This window comes from Triticum dicoccoides, chromosome 5A, assembly GCF_002162155.2.
Source record: "Triticum dicoccoides isolate Atlit2015 ecotype Zavitan chromosome 5A, WEW_v2.0, whole genome shotgun sequence".
NCBI classification, from domain to species: Eukaryota; Viridiplantae; Streptophyta; class Magnoliopsida; order Poales; family Poaceae; genus Triticum; species Triticum dicoccoides.
In genome coordinates this window covers 651,739,019-651,762,024 of record NC_041388.1, presented here as the reverse complement: position 1 = coordinate 651,762,024, position 23,006 = coordinate 651,739,019, and the positions used below count along the sequence as shown (strand labels likewise).

The 23,006-nt window shown below is 45.4% G+C and overlaps 1 protein-coding gene across 1 annotated transcript; it reads right to left on the bottom strand.

Annotated features, from left to right (window-relative positions):
- Positions 1–864: 864 nt before the first annotated feature.
- LOC119298281 (E3 ubiquitin-protein ligase EL5-like) lies at positions 865–1,611 on the bottom strand. The gene has a single exon (XM_037575743.1). The coding sequence runs from the start codon at positions 1,600–1,602 to the stop codon at positions 973–975; it is 630 nt and encodes a 209-aa protein (XP_037431640.1). The 5' UTR covers positions 1,603–1,611; the 3' UTR covers positions 865–972.
- Positions 1,612–23,006: the final 21,395 nt, after the last annotated feature.

The following is a 23,006-nucleotide window of genomic DNA, read 5'->3' as shown; positions in this document are numbered from 1 at the left end:
AATTGGTCTATTATTAGTTTTAGGGTTCCAATTTTAGGACAGCTTGTAGTAAAATTACTCAACAACTTAAGAATCAAGTTTTAAAGAGTACTAGGTATCAAAAAACTAATAATGTGCGAGTAAGTTACAGAGGCAGAGTTGATGAGATGCAAACACAAGGGGTTTGACGTTGTTTTCTTCGTGTATCGGATATACGATATCCTACTCGATGTTGATGGAGAATTTGAACCTAAAATCACAAGGTTCTTGATTGCATCACCCACCAAGCGGTGAATGTGTACACACATGAGTCCTATATTCATATATTGCCCTTCAAGGCAAATTAGATTGCTCACACCGATAAGCCCACTAGTTTACCAATAATAACCCACCTATCTTCTATTTCTTGTTGCTCCATCAAATGTCATCACCCATCCTAAGGCACTCGTAGGTCCCCTCGTGGCGGCAAGCACGTGACCCCTCTGATATCAAAAGTTAGGCTTTGCCCTCCAGATCGATCTCATTAAAATCACGGCAATGCAGCAAGTTTCATTTTTTTTATAGTTCTATGTCCTGATCATGGGCAGCCAGGCCTGAAAGCCCGGCATCTGGGTTGGGCTCAGGCTTGACTTTTCCGCATGAAACCTGGCCCAAAAGCTCGAGATGATCCAAAATACATTATTTATTCAAAAGTTAGGTATAATATATTATTTTTTATACCTTGAAAACGATTATTTTAATTAATAAATGTCGTTGTTCTTGTGTTTCGGACCGGGTTGGGTCGGGCTTGGGCTTAGATTGTTCACTTCAGGCGTTGTCAAGCCTGGCCCAAGCCCCAAGGTATGATTAGGTTTATTTTTCTGTCTGAGTCTCATGGTAGTACCAACTCACGTAGGGCTCAGCTAATACCATGCATACAAGCCGACTGAAATAGGAGTACAAGAAATAGCTTGAAGACTAGTACTAGGCCACTATCTGATTAATTATTTCTATCTAGCAGGGAGATCCCGATGTTGACCCCAGCGCGTCTTTCCCGGTACACGGAGAGCCACCATGCACGGTCACGGTCAAGCTTCCTCCGGCAGCACCATTCAACGCTGGCTCCGCGGCCGCCACCGACGACGACGACGACTGTGCCTTCCCGTGCTCGCCGGGCAGTCCCGCTGCCTGGGCCCGGCAGAGAGGGCACGTCGTCCTGGTGCGCAGCCAGGCGTCGACGCACTCCAAGTGGAACAGGTGGCCGCAGTTGGGCAGCTCGCGCGCCTCGTCTCCGTCGGCGAGCTCGGCCAGGCACACGGCGCACTCAGCCCTCGCGGCAGCCCCGCTCTCCTTCCGGTACGCGGTGACCGGCAGCGCCGAGAGCGCGGACGCGTCCAACCCGTGCCGCCGGCTGCGGATCACGCCAACGGACCGGAGGACGCCGCCGGCGAGGCCGTGGCCGCCGCCTCTGCGTGACCGGGTGATCATGAGGTAAACCATGAGAGGGATGACGACGACGACGACGGTGATCATCAGGAGGACCAAAGAGACGGTGAGCGCGAGGCGGGCGCTGAAGTTGTAGGTCGCCTGCGGCGCATACGGCTCGGGAGCACCCGGCGCGCCGGCCACTGGGTTCCCTGACATGGCACGGCGACAAGCTCTCTGTCTGGTACTACAAATCAAGCACACTAGGAAAGCAATGTGAAAGTGCAGATGGATTTATCTCATAGCTTAGCTTGGGCAAGACGGTGCTCGTGTCAACTGTGGTGTCAGTGTCACGTACACTAGGATATGTTTGATGCGACGCTGACACACGCGGTGACGAGTAAAAAATTGCCACTGAGACGATCATTGTTCCTTTGGATTAATTTGATCGGCGCGGTTTGACTAAAAGGCTTTTTTAAGGCTTCCCGAGCTTTCGGTAAACAGAATTTTCTCCCGTCTGAGATCGTCTCTAGCGGGCCCTTAAACCGCGGAACTGAAAACACATTTTTCAGCTTGCGGAAAACATATCTTAAGGATCGATTTAAGCTGCGGCTGAACAGATCCCACAAACTTAAACTGTAAAATCAGATATTCGCTTATATTTTTTTTCTATGCCTTCTTCTTCCTCGCCCCCCGTGTCCACAGTCAGCTAGAGATGCTCTAAACATGCATACATACATTTGATTTCGACGAATTGAACGCATGCGCACGACGTGTACGTACGTTCACCCGTGCAGCACTAGTGCTCCACGACCCAGTCGAGCGCCGAGAGCCCCGAGATGGCGAGCGTGCCGGCGGCGGCGAGCCCCGCGACGGCCAGCGCGGCGGGCACGAGCAATGGACTGAAAAGAAGGATGAGAGGCCGCCGGGATGGGCAGGGCGGCGGACAGGATAGGCAGGGCGGCGGCTGCGGTCCGGAGGGGTGGGGCGGCTTCCCAGATGAGCAGGGCGGTAGCCCGGGCGGGTGGGGCGGCGGTCGGGGACGAACGGGGCGACGGCCGGGAGCGAGACATGAAGGTTCCGATGGCAGTTGGACTCCCGCCAACAGTCTTTTGCATATACAGGGCACCCTCGGGTTGGCTCCGAAATCCTTATTTTCACAGGTTCGGTGGGTATGTTTTTCACGTCCCTTAAAAAATTTATAGGTCAGAGTTGTTTACGGGTTCTATTAGGGTCATTTTTTCCGCTTAAAACTGTAAACTAGCAGTTATTTTACAGTTTCCTGTATTTTAAAGCATATAATGGTGCTCTACATATATGTAATTAAAATAAAAAGGTGCACATCACTGCACCCACAATAACTTTTTTTTGCGGGGACAATAACTTTTTATTTGCTCTAGACATGTGCCGTTTACTTGTAGGGTTTGTTTGACTCAAAGAAATTTCATAGCAATATTAGAGGATTCCATTTCTTAGGATCTATTCTTCTATAAAGCTTGTTTGGTTTATAGGAGTGGAAATGATAGGAATTTTCCCATGGTCTGCTTTGCATACAACTCCAAACGAACAATTCCATTGTGTCCAATCTCATAATTTTCTTTGTTTTTATGACAACTCTGGCTTGCACCTAACGCTTTGGGAAATTTCCTCCGTATTTTCTTGATGCAACCATACAACTTCTATTATCTTCGACTTCCCATGACATCTAAATCTATGCTTTGAGAAACATTACCACTGGCACGGTCGGTTATTGCTCCTGTGGATTAATTTGATTGGCGTGGTTTGACTACAAGGCATTTTTAAGGCTATCTGAGCTGTCGGTACACAGAGAATTTTCTGCCGTGTAAACTTGTCTAAGTTTGGTCAGAGCGGCATTTCACGTTATAATATGATAGACAAGAGCATATATGTACCCTAGTAAAATAAAAATGTATACATCAATGTACCCACAATAACTTTTCATTTGGTCTAGACATGTGCGGTTTACTTGTAGGATCTGTTTGGTTCAAAGAAATTCGGTGGGAATTTTAGAGGATTCCATTTCTTAGGATTTTTTTTATCTATAAAGCTTGTTAGGTTTACAGGAATGAAAACTATAGTAATTTTCTTATGGTCTGCCTTGCATAACAAATTCAAAGGAAAAATTCCATTGAGTCCAACCTCATAATTTTTCTTCATTTTTATCCCAACTTTGGCACACGCCTAATGTTGGGAAAGTTCGTCCATATTTTCTATGATGCAATCAAACAACTTATATTTTTTCAGACTTCTCGTGTTTTCAATTCCTATAGGATTCAACATGACATGACATGACATCTAAATTCTATGTTTTTCATATTCCCATTTTTTAATCACGTGAACCTAAGAAGCCCCTAACCTTTTAGTTTTGTAGCATCACACTGGTACTTTTCAAAAGAATACAAGTGTGACAAAACTACAAGTATTTTTTCATCATATACCCTAACTATTGCACAAAACAAAAAACCATATACAAAACTTGTTTTTGACCCACAACAATTCATAACAGATACCAACATATGTGTTTGTGATAAAAAAAACATGGTTGTCCTATAAACTGGCTTTTTGTGATACAAAGTTTTTTTTCTTCCAAAAAATACAAGTGCATGACCTCAAAATTGAAATGTTTCTTTTAGTGATATACAAGTAACTATATACTCCCTCCGTCCCAAAATTCTCGTCTTAGATTTGTCTAAATACGGATGTATCTAATTACGTTTTAGTGTCAGGTACATCTATATTTAGACAAATTTAAGACAAGAATTTTAGGACGGAGAGAGTACTAGGCTACTAGCTATTAATATCCTGTTCATGACATAATCACATAAGATACTTTTAGATTCAGAAACATATGTAGGCTGGCTGTCATTGGTTTTAGCTAAGCAATTCTAGCAAATTGGCTAAATATCATCGTCTTTACAAACACTATTATTATAACAAATAGAGTGCGGCTCCGAGGCGTTGCTCCTTAGGGCACGTGCACGAAGACTTCCCGGCTGTTATCGACAAGGTCAGGCTAGCTCCAGTATGGGAGCGGTGACAACTGCGCGTCGGCGGCTCGTTCTGGCGGCAGCAATGGTCGTTCGGTGGTCCATTAACCTCGATGTAATTTTTATTATGTTTGAAGCGTTTTGTACTTCCGGTGAATTTTTATAATAGATCTGATCCTTTTCGCAAAATAAATAAAGAAATAGAGACTTGACACGTGGCAAAATCACATTCTAGCATATTCCCTAAATCTTACTCAATACTAAACCATTTGAATCCCAACTCTTCTTTTATTCGTCCAAATTCTAGCTTTTATGTGTACTTTCATCCTAAAAGGGTATGTAACTCGGTAGTCTATATTAGAGGGGGTTGTGCACACCCGTGCGATAGAGCCCAATTTTATTTGTACTGTACACTAACGAGAGTGGGCCCCACCGGATGACCATATTTAAAGCTGTTGGAGGGGCTTTTGTACAAAATTTTAAAAAACCCAGGGGTTTCTGCAAAGAAAAGATCACAGGTTGAACCAAGCGCCTCTGACACTACCATCCACTCACAGTGGGCCTCTGCCATTTTTCGCATGCCACACATACATGGGATATGACGGGATACAGGAGAATGCACCATATATGAATGCGAGGACAAGTTCGTTGACTAAAAACATATTTTGTAAATTTTTATACCATCAAATGTAAGTTGTAGTACTCACAATTTTTTATATTTAAAGAGAATAAGGATGACCTCGTCATGCTGGATGTTGGAAGTATGAACCCATATCTAGTTTATACATGTTGTTTATTTGTTTTTTACATTGATTATATATCTAAAAATAGTGCGACTCACCTAAATTGTGTACCCACTCTGGACAACGACTTGCCATTTCTGCAGCTAGCTCGAGACCAGTTATCTTGAACCAGCTAAATTTGTTAGGTTCTTTGTATCCACATGCTATCTGGTTGCAAAAATCATAAATCTCCTTAGAAATTATAGATGTGCAACCATATTGCTTGTATATGTGAGTATCGTACCACATATTCATTTACATTTGATATATCCCAAATGCTTTCGAATGTGTGTGCTTTTTTTTTGGCTGGGCGACTTAAGGCCGCGATATAGATGCTGCTGATTTTTCTCACTTGTAATGCAAGGACACTCCAAGAAATTACAAGGGGCTACAAGAAATTACATGTATAACTCCAGATTAGATGATGTCCGCACCGTGCACAACTATCCTGAATATTATAATGCAATTTTTTTTTCGAGTTGACCACACTACGATTAGTCCCTCCGTTCCTAGATATAGGGTGTACCGTTTTTGGCACAGAAATTAAAGAACACACGTGGAGGGAAAATTTCACAAGTTTTGGGCGAGATTACACCTGACTAATTGACATGAGGAAATAGAGGAGCTTGCCCGATAAAAGGAAATGTAATCAAATCCCTAAAAAAATTATCCAAACAAGTGATGCAATGCAATACACCTTGTATTTCAGACTTTTTCTCAAAAATCTATACACCTTATATCAAGGAACGGAAGGAGTATTAAGTTTATACGGTTTTAAAAGTAGCATGACCTGAAAAATGCAAGGATGGTTTCTTAATGTCCTTTTTTTGCAAGATAAAAAAGTTTTATTGCTTACTTAAGCAGGCATACATTCACGATACAACATGTTCATTAGAAAAACAGGAGTGTAATTAAGCCATAAACATCTCCTCCTAACACTTGTCACCTGCTTCGCACATAAGTGAGCCGCCTCATTAGCTTCTCTCCGTAAGAATTTTAGCCTAAAACTCTCAAATTGATCACGAAGCTGCCTGATCTTTTGAAGAATGCTTAGGCAAGTAGTTGTATACTACTCCTTCTGTTCCGAATTACTTGTATTAGATTTGTCTAGATACGGATGTATCTAGCACTAAAATAAGTCTAGATACATCCGTATCTAGACAAATCCAAGACAAGTAATTCGGAACGAAGGGAGTAGACACTAGTAGTTTTCTACCCAAACAATTCAAATTTGTCGGTTTAAGACTGAAACTGAAAGCATATGTTCCCTTCGTCATTTGCTTTTCAGAGAGAAATACAGACAGATATACCGAGTGTCATTGGTGTTAGAATTAAATTGGTAAGCGCGTACTGCAATATGCCAGCCAGGGGAAATAGTATCTTGTACAACAAGGAAATTAAATAAATACTACTGTAGTCCTGGAGATACACGTACGATACGTGTACGTTGGCCTCGGCAATATGTTGCGGCCGGGCTGTCTCGCCTCACTTACGTACGACGTGGATCCGGTCACGAGCGAGCAGTGGAGCACCCACCGATCGACAAAGACGGCAATGGCACCGAGGCCGGGAGCGGCAGTGGTGGACGCGCGGTTTTGCGCGCCGCACGCGACGGAGTTCACCTTGACCAAGACGAAGAGCTGGTTCCGCGACTTCGCCATCACGGACGCCAGCGGCGCGGCGGTGATGCGGGTGGACGCCCCCCCGTTCACCTTTGTCCGTCGCTCCATCCTCGTCGACGCCGCGTGGCGCCGCCCTTTGGTCACCACGGAGCGCTCGCCGTCCCTGTTCGCGCCCGGCCGGAGGTGGGAGGCGTTCAGGGGGGACGGCAGCAGGCCGAGGGATCTGCTCTTCACCGCCGTCGTGCAGCCCTGGCTGTTCGTCATGAGCGAGGTCCACGTGCACCTCGCCGGCGGCGACCCCAGCGAGAGGCGCCCGGACTTGGTGGTCCGACTCAGTTCCTGCGGGCGCGAGTGCACCGTCTCCCGCGGCCGCTCAGACGGCGGCGCCGCTGTTGCCACGATCAAGCGCACGACGGGGCTGTTCGAGGAGCTGGCTTTTGCCGTGAGTGTCAGCCCAGGCGTCGACCATGCTTTCATCCTCGCGCTCGCCGTGATTCTGGAGGAGATACGTCAGGACGGAATCCAGCGTGCCGCCTTCTTCACCACAAGGAGATACTAATCCGCCTTGAGTTCACGAGATACTACGTCAACAAGTGAACTGCCGCTATTTTCACATCTCTTTTCTGTCTTTCCTTGCCACATGTTTGCCCAATATTTCCCAATCAGTTTGCTAAACTGGATCAATTTAGACAGAGTATAAATATAATCTAATTTATGTTACTATTATAATTGAACTGTCTCAACTCATGATTCGAAACAGCAAAATATTGTTTTTAGAAAATACCACCATGGCTAGCTTTTTCGGCCGCAGCTCGCGCTCTAACTCACAGAGGAAGAATATACTCAAGAACATGGGATTTTGCCTACAACTTTTATGTTTCTTCTTTGCTATTTATTCTTTTCAAAACAAACGGGAGGATCCGGTCTTTGCACCATGCCTCGCCCTCGCATGCATGCTCGATTGTGTCATCCACCACCACGAAGCCCGGCGCTGAGCTCGACCTCGGCTTGGACTAGACGCGCACGGCACGCTCAGATCGCGGCTCGTGCTTATTACTTTGCATGTACCTAACACCCCTTTATTTCTCCCCTCCCCTCCACCTCGCGTCGCCTCCCCTCGGGCGGCGCCATGGGTCCCCAATCCTACGCTGCCAGCCCCTCCCCGCTCCTCTATCCCGAGCCGCTGTGGCGCTGCTGGCGGGTGGTCGCCACGGCGGCGGTGGGAACCTACATGGCCGGCGGTGTGGCGGCCGAGGGCGCATGGGTGGTTTCGATGGCTGGGAATCTGGCGTCCTGTTCAGATCCGTCTCAGTACGGCCTTGGCCGGCCGGCGGCGAGATTCTCCACGGCGAGGTTCCGTTCGGTTCTAGCCAGCTACGAGGTTGGAGGGACACGACTTCCGGTGAAAATCACGCCGACTTCGGTCATGACGGACGATGGCGGTGTCTATAACGCCGTTCCCTTCTTGCAGGTCGTGACACCCCACTCGTGATGCTCCGGGGAAAACCTTAGATCTGGATCTACCGGATCGGACGATGATGGTACCTTTGATACCGTTGTCCCTCCTGAGGGCATCGTTTTGGAGCAAGTGCTGATTGGACGGGACAAGCGGAAGAGCGGTGTCTCATCCACTGCAAGGCCGACGGTGGATCTCGGTGGCATGGTGCTGCGGAGGTTCGGGGACGAGCGCGTGTGGATGAATACGTGCAGGATGATGAATCTGTCTGGTGTCGTGGTGGCGTCGACGGCAGACCAGGCATGGTCGATGGGTCAGTTTCTCCAGCAGTCCATCTTCAAAACAGAAACTGACCCACACCGCGAGGGCCTAGCTAGAGAGCATAACACCGGGCCCTCGCAGTGGCTTTTGATGATTCATGACAACAAGGTTAATGGGACTAACATTCTCTCTAAGTGTTGATCAGTTTTATTCGCAATATGTTATGTATGGAATATGGTTCATGACCCCTAAAAATCTAAGGATCAAGCATCGACGAGATCAAGAAACATTTTCTAGCTTTTTAGTGATCAAAGATCACTTTGAGTCATAGGTATTTTTCGATAAAGGATGTATTTTATTGGCTTAAAATGGAGCATCAAGAGGATATAAACACTATGAGCACACATCCGGCCTCTGCATAGCTAGGATGCACACAGCCAACACCAACACACACAAACACGCCGGCAACAGCAAAGTTGTATAAGACCAAAGCTATGCATAGGCGAAGTAAAAAAAAAAGAAAAAAGAAAAAGGCCCAAAGCAATCAGATCCACAGTCGGCAAACTATAGCAATGGCCATATCCGCACCAACCATCTTATGTATAAAAGTACTATCAAAATGGAATCTTCAACCTTGTGAGAGGAAGTTTATCTTTCTATGTTCTCAAAGATGAAACTCTAAGACCCCTCAGTTCTTCCAAGTACTAACTCTCTCATGTTTCATATGCTTAGGACCTTCGAGAGGATTCCATCTGAAGCCTCCAAATGTAAGCAAGGAGTTACTTTACTGAGTTAAACTTTGTGCAACTCGGACCCTATGCCCAAGATGTTCCGTATATCTGAGACGCTACAAAAGCTTACTGCTCATGTTCTCCGAGTGGCATTTTTCCAGTACCCTCCAATCTAGCTAAGTTTGAACCAAAGTAAGTACAGACACCCCAAGAGAGTTTTAGCCGGACATTCAGAAAACATCCAGCAGCAAAATCCCACGATTCCAATATTGTTGTAACCATCATAATGGCTCAGCCTCCGAGCCTTTCGTGGACAATTCAATCTCTTGTGTTCAGAGCCTCTGAGTGAAAACGCTTTGTACCATTTGCGACCCTTTTGTTTATTGTGGCTTGTACGTAACATGGGAATGAGAATAGTATTGGTCCGGACCATCCAAGAATATCTAAAGTTGTGACCTTTGAACTCAGTTGGAACCTCCAAATACAAATGTATGCAACATCCAAGCCATGCGATTCATGTGTAACGGTCAGAATCGGGGTCCAGCCTATATATACCCCATCCCATCTCACCACCGAAAGTGAGTTCTTCAATTCTTGTGCTCTCTGAACTTTTCTTCGCACTGAGATCAAGTCCTATGCTTTGAAATTTTCATCCTCTCCTATCATATAGATCCATCAAATAAGAGTTTCTTGTGGAGCACTTTTAGCTTATGAGCAAAAGTAAGTGATTAATCATCAACCACGCCATTTTTTGTTATTTTGGTGGGTGTGTGCTTCCTAGATCAATTAGATGTGTTTAGAAGCCTTAACGTGTGAAGGCGCCAATAATTTTGTGAAGATAATGAGATCCCCTATTTGTATGAAAATCTACCCTCAATGAAGCTTCCTTTATATATGGTCGCCATGGAGGTGGGCCAAGGGACTTTGTACACTTCAAGATTATATATTGGACTCTTGTGGTCAACCTTTGTTCTCATTGTATGATACTTTGTGTCTGAACCAACAATCTCAAGCTGAGGACTCTTGTGGGCCAAGGGAGTATGATTGAACCGACAATCTCAGGCTGAGGATAAAATCCTTGTGTTCATGATCTCTTTCCCTTACTCGCATTAATTTATGCAAGTTTGTTTCCAATCTTTAAAATCCCCGTGATTATCCCAATGTTTTAGGCAATGGTAGCCTCCATTAAAATTGCCTAGTTGTGAAAATAGTATATTCACCCCACCCTAGACTCATAAAACGGTTCTACGTTGGGATACCGAGGGCGGCGAGGGGCCTCCGTCTTGGAACAGATTGCTCATGGGAAGGCCCGGGCTAGACAATACCTAGCTCTTGAGAACTACACTACCACCCAAAATACACATTTGCAACAAAGAATTGTGGTCTTGTTCGCAAACCCTTCCCTTGAAAATAATGGGGATAATTCACCTTCCCAACTCAGAATATTTTCACGGGCCACGGTACCGACACAAGTAAGCTCATAGAGCGACTCGGTGTGCGTCATGTGTCCTCTGAAGAAATGGTCACAATTGAGTTGATGATTCTGCTTCATCGTAAGAGTTTTGGAAAGGATCCGGAGAAGTCAAGGATCGGAAGATACTTACCTAGCCGAAGCAGTCTCTTAATAGTTCTTGCCTCATGTCATGTACTGGAGGTGGGGTGGGTGGGGGTCAATGTATGAGCATGGATAGACTGAGTGCACATACCCATGTGTTGGGATCCCCGGGACTTGCGCATAGTCATGCTAGAGTAGACACTTGGAAGGAATAAGGATGGACATGGTAATTCTAGGATTGCACTGCGATAGGAGACATGTTCCCTTTTAACGGGCGATGCCGGATGCTTTTCATCATTGCCGACAAGATAACTTCGGGCTCCACCCGTCTCTATTGTTCTTCATGCCATGTGCATTGTTGATTTTGTAGTTGTGCACACACAATTTTGGTGAGACAAAGTTGTTTTTTCTAAAAATACGAGTGCTTGGCCTGAAAACTGCGATTCCTATTCTACACACGATATAACGATGTGCAAGCAACTATTACCTCCGTCTCTAAATTCTTGTCTTAAATTCGTCTAGATACGGATGTATCACCAAAAGAATTTTGGGGCTGATAGAGTATATATAAGAAACTCCTTTTCTAGAGAAACAATTCTAAACTTATCAGTTTGTGAGTGAAAAAAAGGCTCTGTACTATAAACTTGCTTTTCATGACACGAAAAAGTTTTTGTTTCGTAAAATAGATCTCTACTCCTAATGGAGTACTTGGTAGTCTTCGCCGGTTAAATTTTGTCCCATCACCACCGATTTTTTTTCCGTCCTTCCTCCCACGCGTCGAACCAAAAAAACTCCTAGCGATGCCCCACGCAGTCAAGGCTAACCTCGGTCGCAGTCGCACCAGAGAAAAACGTCCAAAAAAAACCTACGAAAAAAATCTACGAAATTAAACGAGCGAAAAAAAACTGCCAAACGAGCCGCACGCACGTCCGAGCGACCTCCTGCTCCTCTCGATCCCCTCAACCTATGATCTGTGACTGCAGACGCACGAGATCGCCGCCGTCGCGGACCTAGCAGGAAGGCGCGGACGAGATCCCAAGACGCTCCTCCTCCTCTCCCGGGATGCAGCCGCCGCCGCCGAACCAGGGAGACATCGGCGACTGTTGCTGCCGCCTGCACCGCCACCGCCACGCCTCGGATACGTCGCGGATCACCGGGACACCACCGGCGGCTGCGCCTCGGATACTGGCGACCGGCGGTGATTTGAGACCAACGAGTCGGCACCACATCCCTAGTACTTCCCTTCCCCATCCGCCAACCCTTTACCCTTCCCGTCTACGACACGGCCATCTGGGCAGACGCGGCCATCATGGATGACGAGAACGCCGGCGTCACCGGCGCCTTGGATGCATCGCCCGTCACCACCACGATGGCACCTCGCTGCTGCCGCTCGGCATGGATGCCCGCCCCGAGACATGGATAAGCTCTCGTGATCCCCACCCCACCCCTCTCATCCCCTGAATCCGTATCCTCTGCTCGTGCTCTCCTGTTCCTCCTGAAATGACGAGGGGTAGTGCCGGCCGTGGCTCAGCAGGATAGCATAATTAACCTTGCCCTTTTTCTTTTGTGTATGAATCAGATTTGCTGGTTCTCAGTTTTACATGCACGTATCAATCTTTCTTCTATATGCAGGTTACACACCTGATGATTTTTACAACCACTTCTGTAGATCTTCAGAACACCGAGCGAAATATTGGCTTGGAACAATCTTGGGTTGGCGGGGCGGCCAGACCAGGTGACAAATGTGGTGCACGAGTCAACCTCACAACGTACTATGGTGTCTAGGATGGGCGTGGTGTAACATGACGCTTTGTAGAAGCATGCTATGGAACATCTCCACAGAATCCCGAGCTTGCCTAATTCCCAAAGCATGTTATCATAAGGATGAGTACGGAGGACAACTCTCTCAATTCCCAAAGCACTAATCTTGTCCTAATTGCCCATATATTGAATCACTTTTCTCTGCAAATATGTTTTCTGTTTGATGAGCTAGAAGATGCTTGGAGGCTAAGGACAAAGAGGATCTGACGTTCACGTTTTTGGGAGGCAATAAGTACTTTGTGCACTTTGGCTGTGGATATGGATACACATTCTTGATGTCTCGATGAATTGGAGAACAGATGTGATGGTACGTGCTCTATGCAAGGACATAAGAACAATCCTCCAAATTGAACTACGTGATGGGAGCGTAGTTAGGAAACTTTGTTCGTGTACGGGTTGCTTTTCCTGTATATAGCGGGCGCTGGAAATTTCAGTTGCCATGATAGCAAGGATCAAGGAAAAGAGAACAAGGATGGGGCTTAAACTTCAGTACGAGCGCTTGCCGTGGTTCTGCTATGCATGTGGCTACATCGGGCATCAGGTCATGTCTTGTGCACGTAAGTTCAGGTGGTGAACCTGTATGCTGACGACTACGATGCTTACCACCGAGGAAGTTCGTGCAGCAAGCAGGAAGTAAGACCTGAATTTAACTAGATGACCCACAATATCTAGCAACTCAAACCATTGTGTCACATTAAAGTAATTTTTAATACAGTCACATAGCTATCCATGCTGACATGCTATATTATTATTTTAATTTGAGGTTAATTAAGTATTTTTTTTCAGGCACCTTGGACAAATTCTGGAAAGAGGGGCACGACTCGGAGGTATGAGCCCCAACAAGGGCCATCACAGCTGCGCTGACAAGCGAGTGTAAGTTGGTGATGGTGCCACCATGTCAGAGTTCGGAGACTACCCTTGGAAGCACAAATTGGACAAAGTGCCTTGTGCCACTGGTGTTTCAACACCAGGGATGTGATTTTGCTCTATAGTTTGCAGTACGTTAGACAATTTTGTATGCTATTCAGTAATTAATGCTAAAGTTTATTCCTACAGCTTGTACATGAACAGGTCCCTGTTTACTGATGGCGAAAACTCATCCTTGATCCAGCTTACTCCTGCAAATGTTGACAAACGGACAATTCTCTTCATGCCTTATTCATAACATCAAATTTCTCAACCTATCTGTCAAGGATCTCTAAAGCCGATGGATTAAACTTGTGTTTTTCTCGTGTGTTCAGTATACATGGTTATCTTCGTAGGCTAATTTCACTTTTGATGAACTGATGATAAAGCGACAATGGAATCAGAAGGTGAGCTAAATATAATCTTGTTATCTATTGTTGTTGCAAATTTTCCAGTATGCGTGTATCTATATCATAAAAAAGGAAGCAAGTTTATACCATGATTATAATGTCCTACTGATGTGCTTATTGTATCGATGAAACATCTCGAATGTATTTCTTTTTACAAATCTAATTAATTGGATTCTTTTTTTCTTTCGTTTTATATTTAACATTAAAATTTGCTTTTCTATCTTTTCTGATTCACAAATTACGGTCATGCCAATGGAAATGATGAATACACTTCTATAGTTGGTCGTAAAACCAGTCGAGCATCTGGCCAAACCCATTTGCGATGCAAGCCCAAAAAACTTCATCATACATTATGCAAGCTGCCTAAAGAAAAAACAGCACCACTGAAACATACAGTATGACTTAAAGGTAGCAATAAAAAACCGTATCTGGTTCATTAATTGGTTCAGATAATCAAATTATTCAATTGAAACATGTGAGAAATTATTATAAAAAGAATCTGGATGCATCATATTAAAAGTGGAATAGGGGCAGCAGCATCGATCCTTCGTAATGACTATCTGTTGGAAGGCGATGCGGTTGGCGAGAATTTGCTTAGCTCTTTCGATGACGCCACACGGGCATTCGTGAATTCCGAGTAAGCCGTTACCTGGTTTGACATGATGAGGGATGCGAGAGTGGTTGACAATGAGGTGGCCCTGTCTAAGGGCGCCCAGTAGACTGAGAAAGGAACATTGTTTCTGTAACACAATGATATTTAGACTTTCAGAGCACCCCCTGCACTACGTGAGATTTAGAAGGTACTCAGATTAGTGTTTGCTGATTTTTGTAAATTCCGTTTGTGTGAGTTTTATAATTTTCTATCCCTGTCGACGTACTAATCCATTGTTCATTGATGTGCAGGTGGTACGGCCGGCGGATGCATCCATGTGCTAATTATCTGGCACCAAGCGGACGGAGCCGAACGAGTTGGGGCCATGTAACGCCCCGAGACCGACGCTCCAGAAGAGTTCTAGCTATTCCGGGTTTCGCCGTGTGTTTCTTTTGTGCTTGCTCTTTTACTTTTGCATTGCATCATGTCATCATGCCATTATGTCATTAACCTTTGCATCTCAACTCAACTAACAAATTGCATAGATGGTTGATCTATTTAAATCGAGGGAAGGGTGACTTCTCTTTATAACATATTATCCCAATATTAGGGAGCTATATTAAATATTTCTTTAATTTGAAAATCACCATAACACACTTGCATATTATCCCAATGCCTTTGTTATCTTAATTCTTGGTTTCCAACCTTGACATATATTCTTTCATCATATTCCGGAGCTCCACCAAAAATCCGAACATTTTTGGACCTTCCCAACCCTCACTTCCTATTCAAATCATTTGAATTTAAACCAAATGAGTTTGAATTTAAATCTTTCAATCATGGATTTTTCTATTTTCTTGGAATAAGCACATTTTTGTGAGTCCGGAGAAATTATCCGCGTGTCCAACTTCTTCCCCAACACCTCCTTTCTTTTTCTTCTTTTTTTTCTGTTTTAGAAATAAGTTGAGAGAGAGAGAGTTGAGGCCCCAGTCCAGACCAGCTAGGCCTCCCAGCGCCCACTCCCACTAGGCCATCCTTTCCCAATGCGCCGGCCCATCCCCCTCCTAAGGCCCAGCGCCCCACTCCCACCTAAACCTAGCCCATCTCCCTCGAACCCCCTCCTCCTCCTTCGTGCTTCCAAGCGCCGCCAGGAGAGCGTCGCAGGCGCACGCAGCCGAGCCTGATCCACTCGATCTCTCTCTCCCGATCCCTTTTTCCTCCTCCCGTCAATCCCTCCATCGCAGACGCCGCCGCCGGTCGCCATCTACTCCTCGGGCCGCCGCGGCCTCCCTCTCCACCTTCTACAGCGAGCCAGCGTCCGCCTCCTGCTCGCCTCGCCATGGCGCGCCCCCGACCAGGCGCCACTCCACATATGGAGTGCCCCTGCTCCCTTCTCCTCCTCGCGGCTGCTCGGCGCCACATCAGCGAGCTCCGCCGTCCCCTCCTTCGTCGTTTTCCCTGCCGGGCCCCTCTTCCTCCGCGCTGTCTTCGTCGAGCACCAGGAGCTCGACCTCGTGCCCTCACTGCTGCGCTGCCACACCACGGCAACTGCGCCCTGCTGCCGCTGCTCTTCTGCACGTTGTCGGCTGCGACCACCAGGGGGCTGCCGCTCAACTCACACCCCTGCTGCCGGCGACCGGGGCCGCTGGAGCATGTCCGCCGTCGACCTCCTCGGCCAACCGGGTCGTGCCATCCCTTCGTCGCGGCCTCTGCTGCGTTAGGCCATGACCAGCCCAGCGTTGAATCCCTGGCATCTTCCGCGAGCACAACAACTATAAGCCCTGCTGCCTTCGGTTGCGGCCGGTTTGTTTGTCATGTTGGACACCGACGCCCGCAAATTTTGGACGCGCCAAGTTCCGTTTCAAAATGTTCAATTACATCCGATGAGGATTTCGACAAGTACCACGACGCCCGGAGTCCTCGGATCCGTCAAGTTTCTTTATGAGATGTACAACTACCGTCGACCTCAAAGACCTCGGATTCATCAAGTTCCACTACTGTCGCCTTCGGAAACCTCGGATGCGTCAAGTACCTCTTTAAAACGAACGTGTACCGCTACCGGCGAGGACCAATTGTACCACTACTTCTTCTACCATCGCGGAACGACTACTTCCCTCGACGAACTCGAACCGTACCGTTTGCACGCTTTGAAGGTATAACCCGAGACAACGCCCGTGAACGAATGTTGTGTGATGTATGAGATGCTTGTGTTTTCACCGTGTCCGAATTGTCACTCGTTTCCATGCCACTAACCCGTGGGAAGCCGGTAGTCGGGAGCACCCCACCATCTCTAACATGTTTCGCACATCCGCACGCTTCCTTTTGCACCGGTATCTCCATGAGCTACCGGAACCGATATGTTGCCGTGGCATCATTTTCGGATTTGTTGCCGTGGCACCCCTTTCTTCCACCACGGTGACAAATGCTTCATAACATGCTCATGTCAACATTTTCATAAAATTGCTTAAAACTTGCATATGTCATTCGCATCATAATAACAACATTTAAAATGATTATATTTGTTGTTTCCATCAATTTGCTAAATGCATATGGGGATTTACCGGATTTGTTGTTTGTTATATCCGGCCCCATTTAAATTGTTTAGATGGTATAGTTTTATTATGCTTCACCTCTTGCCATGTTTAACAACATTTAATATTGTTGGGTACCTAACCGAGAGTGAACTAAATAATTGATGTGGTGTTCGGTCAATATGCAACGGAGTTACATATTGAGCTCCACTTAATTTGTAGGATTGCTTGTGCACCTTGCCATGCCATGCCTTTTTAATCCGGACATGCATCATACTTGTTTGTGCATCATGCCATGATTATGTGAGGGTTGTTTACTAGGTTGTGTGCTTCTTTCCGGTGTTTCTTCTTCGGGTTGGTTTCGGTAACGTCGCGTTTGTGAGGACCCGTTCGTCTACGTCCGTTTGTCTTCTTCATGGACTCGTTCTTCTTCCTTGTGGGATTTCAGGCAAGATGATCATACCCTCGAAATCACTTCTATCTTTGCTTGCTAGTTGCTCGCTCTTTTGCTATGCCTATGCTGCGATACCTACCACTTGCTTATCATGCCTCCCATATTGTTGAACCAAGCCCCTAACCCACCTTGTCCTAGCAAACCGTTGTTTGGCTATGTTACCGCTTTGCTCAGCCCCTCTTATAGCGTTGTTAGTTGCAGGTGAAGATTGGAGCTTGTTCCATGTTTGGAACATGGATATTTTGTTGGGATATCACAATATATCTTATTTAATTAATGCATCTATATACTTGGTAAAGGGTGGAAGGCTCGGCCTTATGCCTGGTGTTTTGTTCCACTCTTGCCGCCCTAGTTTCCGTCATATCGGTGTTATGTTCCCGGATTTTGCGTTCCTTACGCGGTTGGGTTATAATGGGAACCCCTTGACAGTTCGCTTTGAATAAAACTCCTCCAGCAAGGCCCAACATTGGTTTTACCATTTGCCACCGAGCCTCTTTTTCCCTTGGGTTAGGCCAGCCCAAGGGTCATCTTTATTTTAAACCCCCGGGCCAGTGCTCCTCTGAGTGTTGGTCCAACCCAGAGCACCGTGCAGGGCCATCCCTTGGCAACTTGGGTTACGTCGGCTCCTGTACGCTTAGCTTATCCGGTGTGCCCTGAGAACGAGATATGTGCAGCTCCTATCGGGATTTGTCGGCACAGCGGGTGGTCTTGCTGGACTTGTTTTACCATTGTCGAGGATGTCTTGTAGTACCGGGATACCGAGTCTGATCGGAATGTCTCGGGAGGAGGTCTATTCCTTCGTTGACCGTGAGAGCTTGTGATGGGCTAAGTTGGAACACCCCTGCAGGGATTTGAACTTTCGAAAGCCGTGCCCGCGGTTATGGGCAGATGGGAATTTGTTAATGTCCGGTTGTAGAAAACCTGAACTTGACCTTAATTAAAATGAATCAACTGCGTGTGTAACCGTGATGGTCTCTTTCCGGCGGAGTCCGGGAAGTGAACACGGTGTTGGAGTTATGTTTGACGTAGGTTGTTCTAGGATCACTTCTTGATCATAGTTTATCGATCGTGCTTTTCCTTCTCTTCTCTCTCTCTTTTGCGTATGTTAGCCACCATATATACTAGTCGCTTGCTGCAGCTCCACCTCATACCTTTACCTTACCCATAAGCTTAAATAGTCTTGATCGCAAGGGTGCGAGATTGCTGAGTCCCCGTGACTCACAGATACTTCCAAAACCAGCTTGCAGGTGCCGATGAGACCGTGCAGATGATGCAACCAAGCTCAGGAGGAGCTCGATGAAGATCTTGTCCTTTGTGGTTTTGTTCTAGTTGATCAGTAGTGGAGCCCAGTTGGGGTCGATCGGGGACCGTGTCGCATTTGGGGTTCTTCTTTTATTTTGGTTCCGTAGTCGGACCTTGATTGTATTTGGATGATGTAATGCTTTATTCTTGTAATTGTGTGAAGTGGCGATTGTAAGCCAACTATGTAACTTCTTCCCCTATTTTATTACATGGGTTGTGTGAAGATTACCTCACTTGCGACATTGCTTTCAATGCGGTTATGCCTCTAAGTCGTGCTTCGACACGTGGGAGATATAGCCGCATCGAGGGCGTTACAGGCCACCAGCTGGCTGACAGCGCAGACATGGGCGAGCATGAGCAACATGGAGCTAGGGAGTAAGCTGGGAGAGGATGGACGGGGCATGAGGTAGAACGGGGTTTGTTAATTACTTTATGCACGATCACAGATTTATCTCTTTATTTGTGTGGCTTATCAGGCTTGCCGCACGATCACAGATTTATCTCTTTATTTATGTGGGTGGAGAGAAACATCCTTTCTAAAGTTTTCTTGGGGCTGTACTGACGAACACTCAACCCTTCGACAACACTTATTAAGTTTCTCACCACAAGTGAGTTATATTTGCACCAACATTCGTGTTAATCATTGTATGTGCTGGTAATCAGAGTTTAGATAAATGCTACTAATGCTAGCGCTCGCCCTACATGGACAGAGTGGTGGCCGAACGATATGGTTAAATAATAAACTGACTTGGAAGAAGCAACAGAACTTATTATGGACAAAGAAAGATACACAATTTTTCTAATCTGTTTATTATTGGTCGTTTCATGCATCGTATAGGGTAAAAAATTCCTAGAACATGAGTTTGTCCTTGCATAATTATCCATGCTTGATGGCACTACATTGTATCAGCATACTTTAAGTTTGTCCTTGTATTATCACGTATTCAGGGGCAAAAATGCCCAGAACAAAGAAATGATGAATTGTATTGTAGTCATTCTTGTAGTTAAATATTATGTTTAAAATTGGTCTTCACTTGGGATGTTGCCAACTGCAGGGTCGATGAGACATTGAATTTCCATATTGCTTTTCCCTCTTATTGACATGTTAAGAATATATCTTTAACAATAGAATTTAATATTTGTGCTTTCAGGTAGTAAGAGACATGATCAGATCGCTAACCAGTGATGAAGGCGTTATGTGGTCGTTGACGTCATGGTAAATGTTGGTGTAGTGCCAAATAAGAAGACACGGAACAAAGTCCCTAAGCTAGACATTATGGTATAATGGAAATTTGAGGATTCTTGCCTATCATACCCATTTGTAGTCTATATCATATTGCAAAATTCCATGAACATTTGGTCCACAATATTTTTTTTGTCATATGGTTCCTACCGAAGCGTGGATGTAGGTGGATGTGGGCGCTGTGGCCACCACCAAGGATGTAGGGGTCGCGCCCCAAGCTGCAAGTACATGGTAGGTGCATCAAAACTGACGAGGACACGGGAGCCGCACTGCAGCATGAGTGTTTTTCATAATTTATTTAGGTATGTGAGGTCTTTTTAATGTTCACATATATGCTGAAATTTTGACATTGAAGAACCAGCAATGGAGTTGTATGAAATTTCTTGCGAGAGCTATACCATTCATTTTAGTACTAACTAATTCCCATGAGTGCCAATGGTGAAATTTTCAGGCCTATGTACTGGATGATATTTTCATTGCTGGCAATCTTCATCAACCTATCTAAGAGGACATTGATATACTAATTGCTGCACAAGTGTTCTCAGCACCGGCTAGCAAGAAGAGAGTATGATTGTTCAATGCTCACTGTTGTAAGCTTGTTTCACGAGGAGCTTCTCAGTGTTGTACATGTAGGGTGTGGATAATATAAATAAAATATATTTGTTCATTCTTCTACTGTACCTCCGATTCGTCCCCACGGTTCAGTAGAGTAGAGTTATGTGCTTAATGAAGGAAATATGCCCTAGAGGCAATAATAAAGTTATTATTTATTTCCTTAGATCATGATAAATGTTTATTATTCATGCTAGAAGTGTATTAACCGGAAACATAATACATGTGTGAATACATAGACAAACAGTATGTCACTAGTATGCCTCTACTTGACTAGCTTGTTGAATCAAAGATGGTTAAGTTTCCTAGCCATAGACATGAGTTGTCATTTGATTAACGGGATCACATCATTAGAGAATGATGTGATTAACTTGACCCATTTCGTTAGTATAGCACTTGATTATTTAGTTTGTTGCTATTGCTTTCTTCATGACTTATACATGTTCCTATGACTATGAGATTATGCAACTCCCGTTTACCGAAGGAACACTTTGTGTTTTACCAAACGTCACAACGTAACTGGGTGATTATAAAGGTGCTCTACAGGTGTCTCCGAAGGTACTTGTTGGGTTGGCGTATTTCGAGATTAGGATTTGTCACTCCGATTGTCGGAGAGGTATCTCTGGGCCCACTCGGTAATGCACATCACTATAAGCCTTGCAAGCATTGCAACTAATGAGTTAGTTGCGGGATGATGTGTTACGGAACGAGTAAAGAGACTTGCCGGTAACGAGATTGAACTAGGTATTGAGATACCAACGATCGAATCTTGGGCAAGTAACATACCGATGGCAAAGGGAACAACGTATGTTGTTATGCGGTTTGACCGATAAAGATCTTCGTAGAATATGTGGGAGCCAATATGAGCATCCAGGTTCCGCTATTGGTTATTGACCGGAGACGTGTCTCGGTCATGTCTACATAGTTCTCGAACCCGTAGGGTCCGCACGCTTAAGGTTTCGATGACAGTTATATTATGAGTTTATGAGTTTTGATGTACCGAAGGAGTTCGGAGTCCCGGATGAGATCGGAGACATGACAAGGAGTCTCGAAATGGTCGAGACATAAAGATCGATATATTGGACGACTATATTCGGACATCGGAAAGGTTCCGAGTGATTCGGGTATTTTTTGGAGTACCGGAGAGTTACGGGAATTCGCCGGGGAGTATATGGGCCTTATTGGGCCATACGGGAATAGAGGAGAGAGGCCAAAAGGAAGGAGGCGCCCCCCCCTCTGGTCCGAATTGGACAAGGGGTGCAGCCCACTTTTCCTTGTTCCTCTCCCCCTCTTTCCTTCTTTCCTACTCCAACAAGGGAAAGAGGAGTCCTACTCCCGGTGGGAGTAGGACTCCCCCCTTCACTACTAGGGAAAAGGCTAGCAACAGTGCGGGTTTTAGGCCTATCAGTAGCGCGGGGATATGCGCTACTGATAAGGCGCTACAGCTATTCCTTAGCAGTAGCGCGTGTTACACGCGCTACTGTTAGGACAAGTAGCTGCAGCGTTTGTTCAATCCCGCGCTACTGTATTGGTACAATACCAGTTATGAGGTTTACATCATTATGTCCATAACAGTGTGGCAAATGAAGGTGGATTAGTTTCAAGTGGAGGCAATATGTGGTGCATGTCAAAAGTATACTACAAATCCAAACTTGATCTAGTTTGGACTAGTAGTACTTTCGATGTGCACCACATGTTGCCTCCACTTGAATCTAATCCGCCAACACAAGCTATTTAATCATCATCAGTCATTACCACCAACATTAGCTATTTAATTATCATAGTCATAGTGTAGCACACATAATCATCTTCAAACTCTCATTCTAGCTAGCTAATCACCACCAACACTAGCTAATAATAATTATCATAGTCATTACCACCAACACTAGCTATTTTATCTTCATAGTAATAGTGTAGCACATCATCATCCTCAAACTCATTTCTAGCTAGCTAATCACTCCTGCTGCTCTCTCTTAGGTAAAATAACATAAAACATGTGTAGCTCTCCTCCTCGATCAAGTTGGAGCATGCAGATCAACCTGTCTCCTAATTTTGGGTAGCACATCTGTTTGCTGCCCCCTAGTACTTCTCTGCGCTCCCCCATCACATATCTGGTCCAGTCTTGCACTATTAAGCATTCATCACTGATCTTGCATGCACTAAAGTAACATGTAGGATATCTTGGTCGTAAGCTAATAATACTCATGGTACCTTTAGTCTCGATCCCATAAGGCACAACATTCATCAGGAGTCCCTGTTGAAAAAACATCGTATGGTAACATACTTAGCAATGAAGTTTAGCTTCACAAATAATGTATGGAAAAGATGCACTGAGGA

Excerpts from the sequence above, each read along its gene's own strand:
- LOC119298281 (XM_037575743.1), bottom strand. The coding sequence starts at position 1,602 with ATGTCAGGGAACCCAGTGGCCGGCGCGCCGGGTGCTCCCGAGCCGTAT.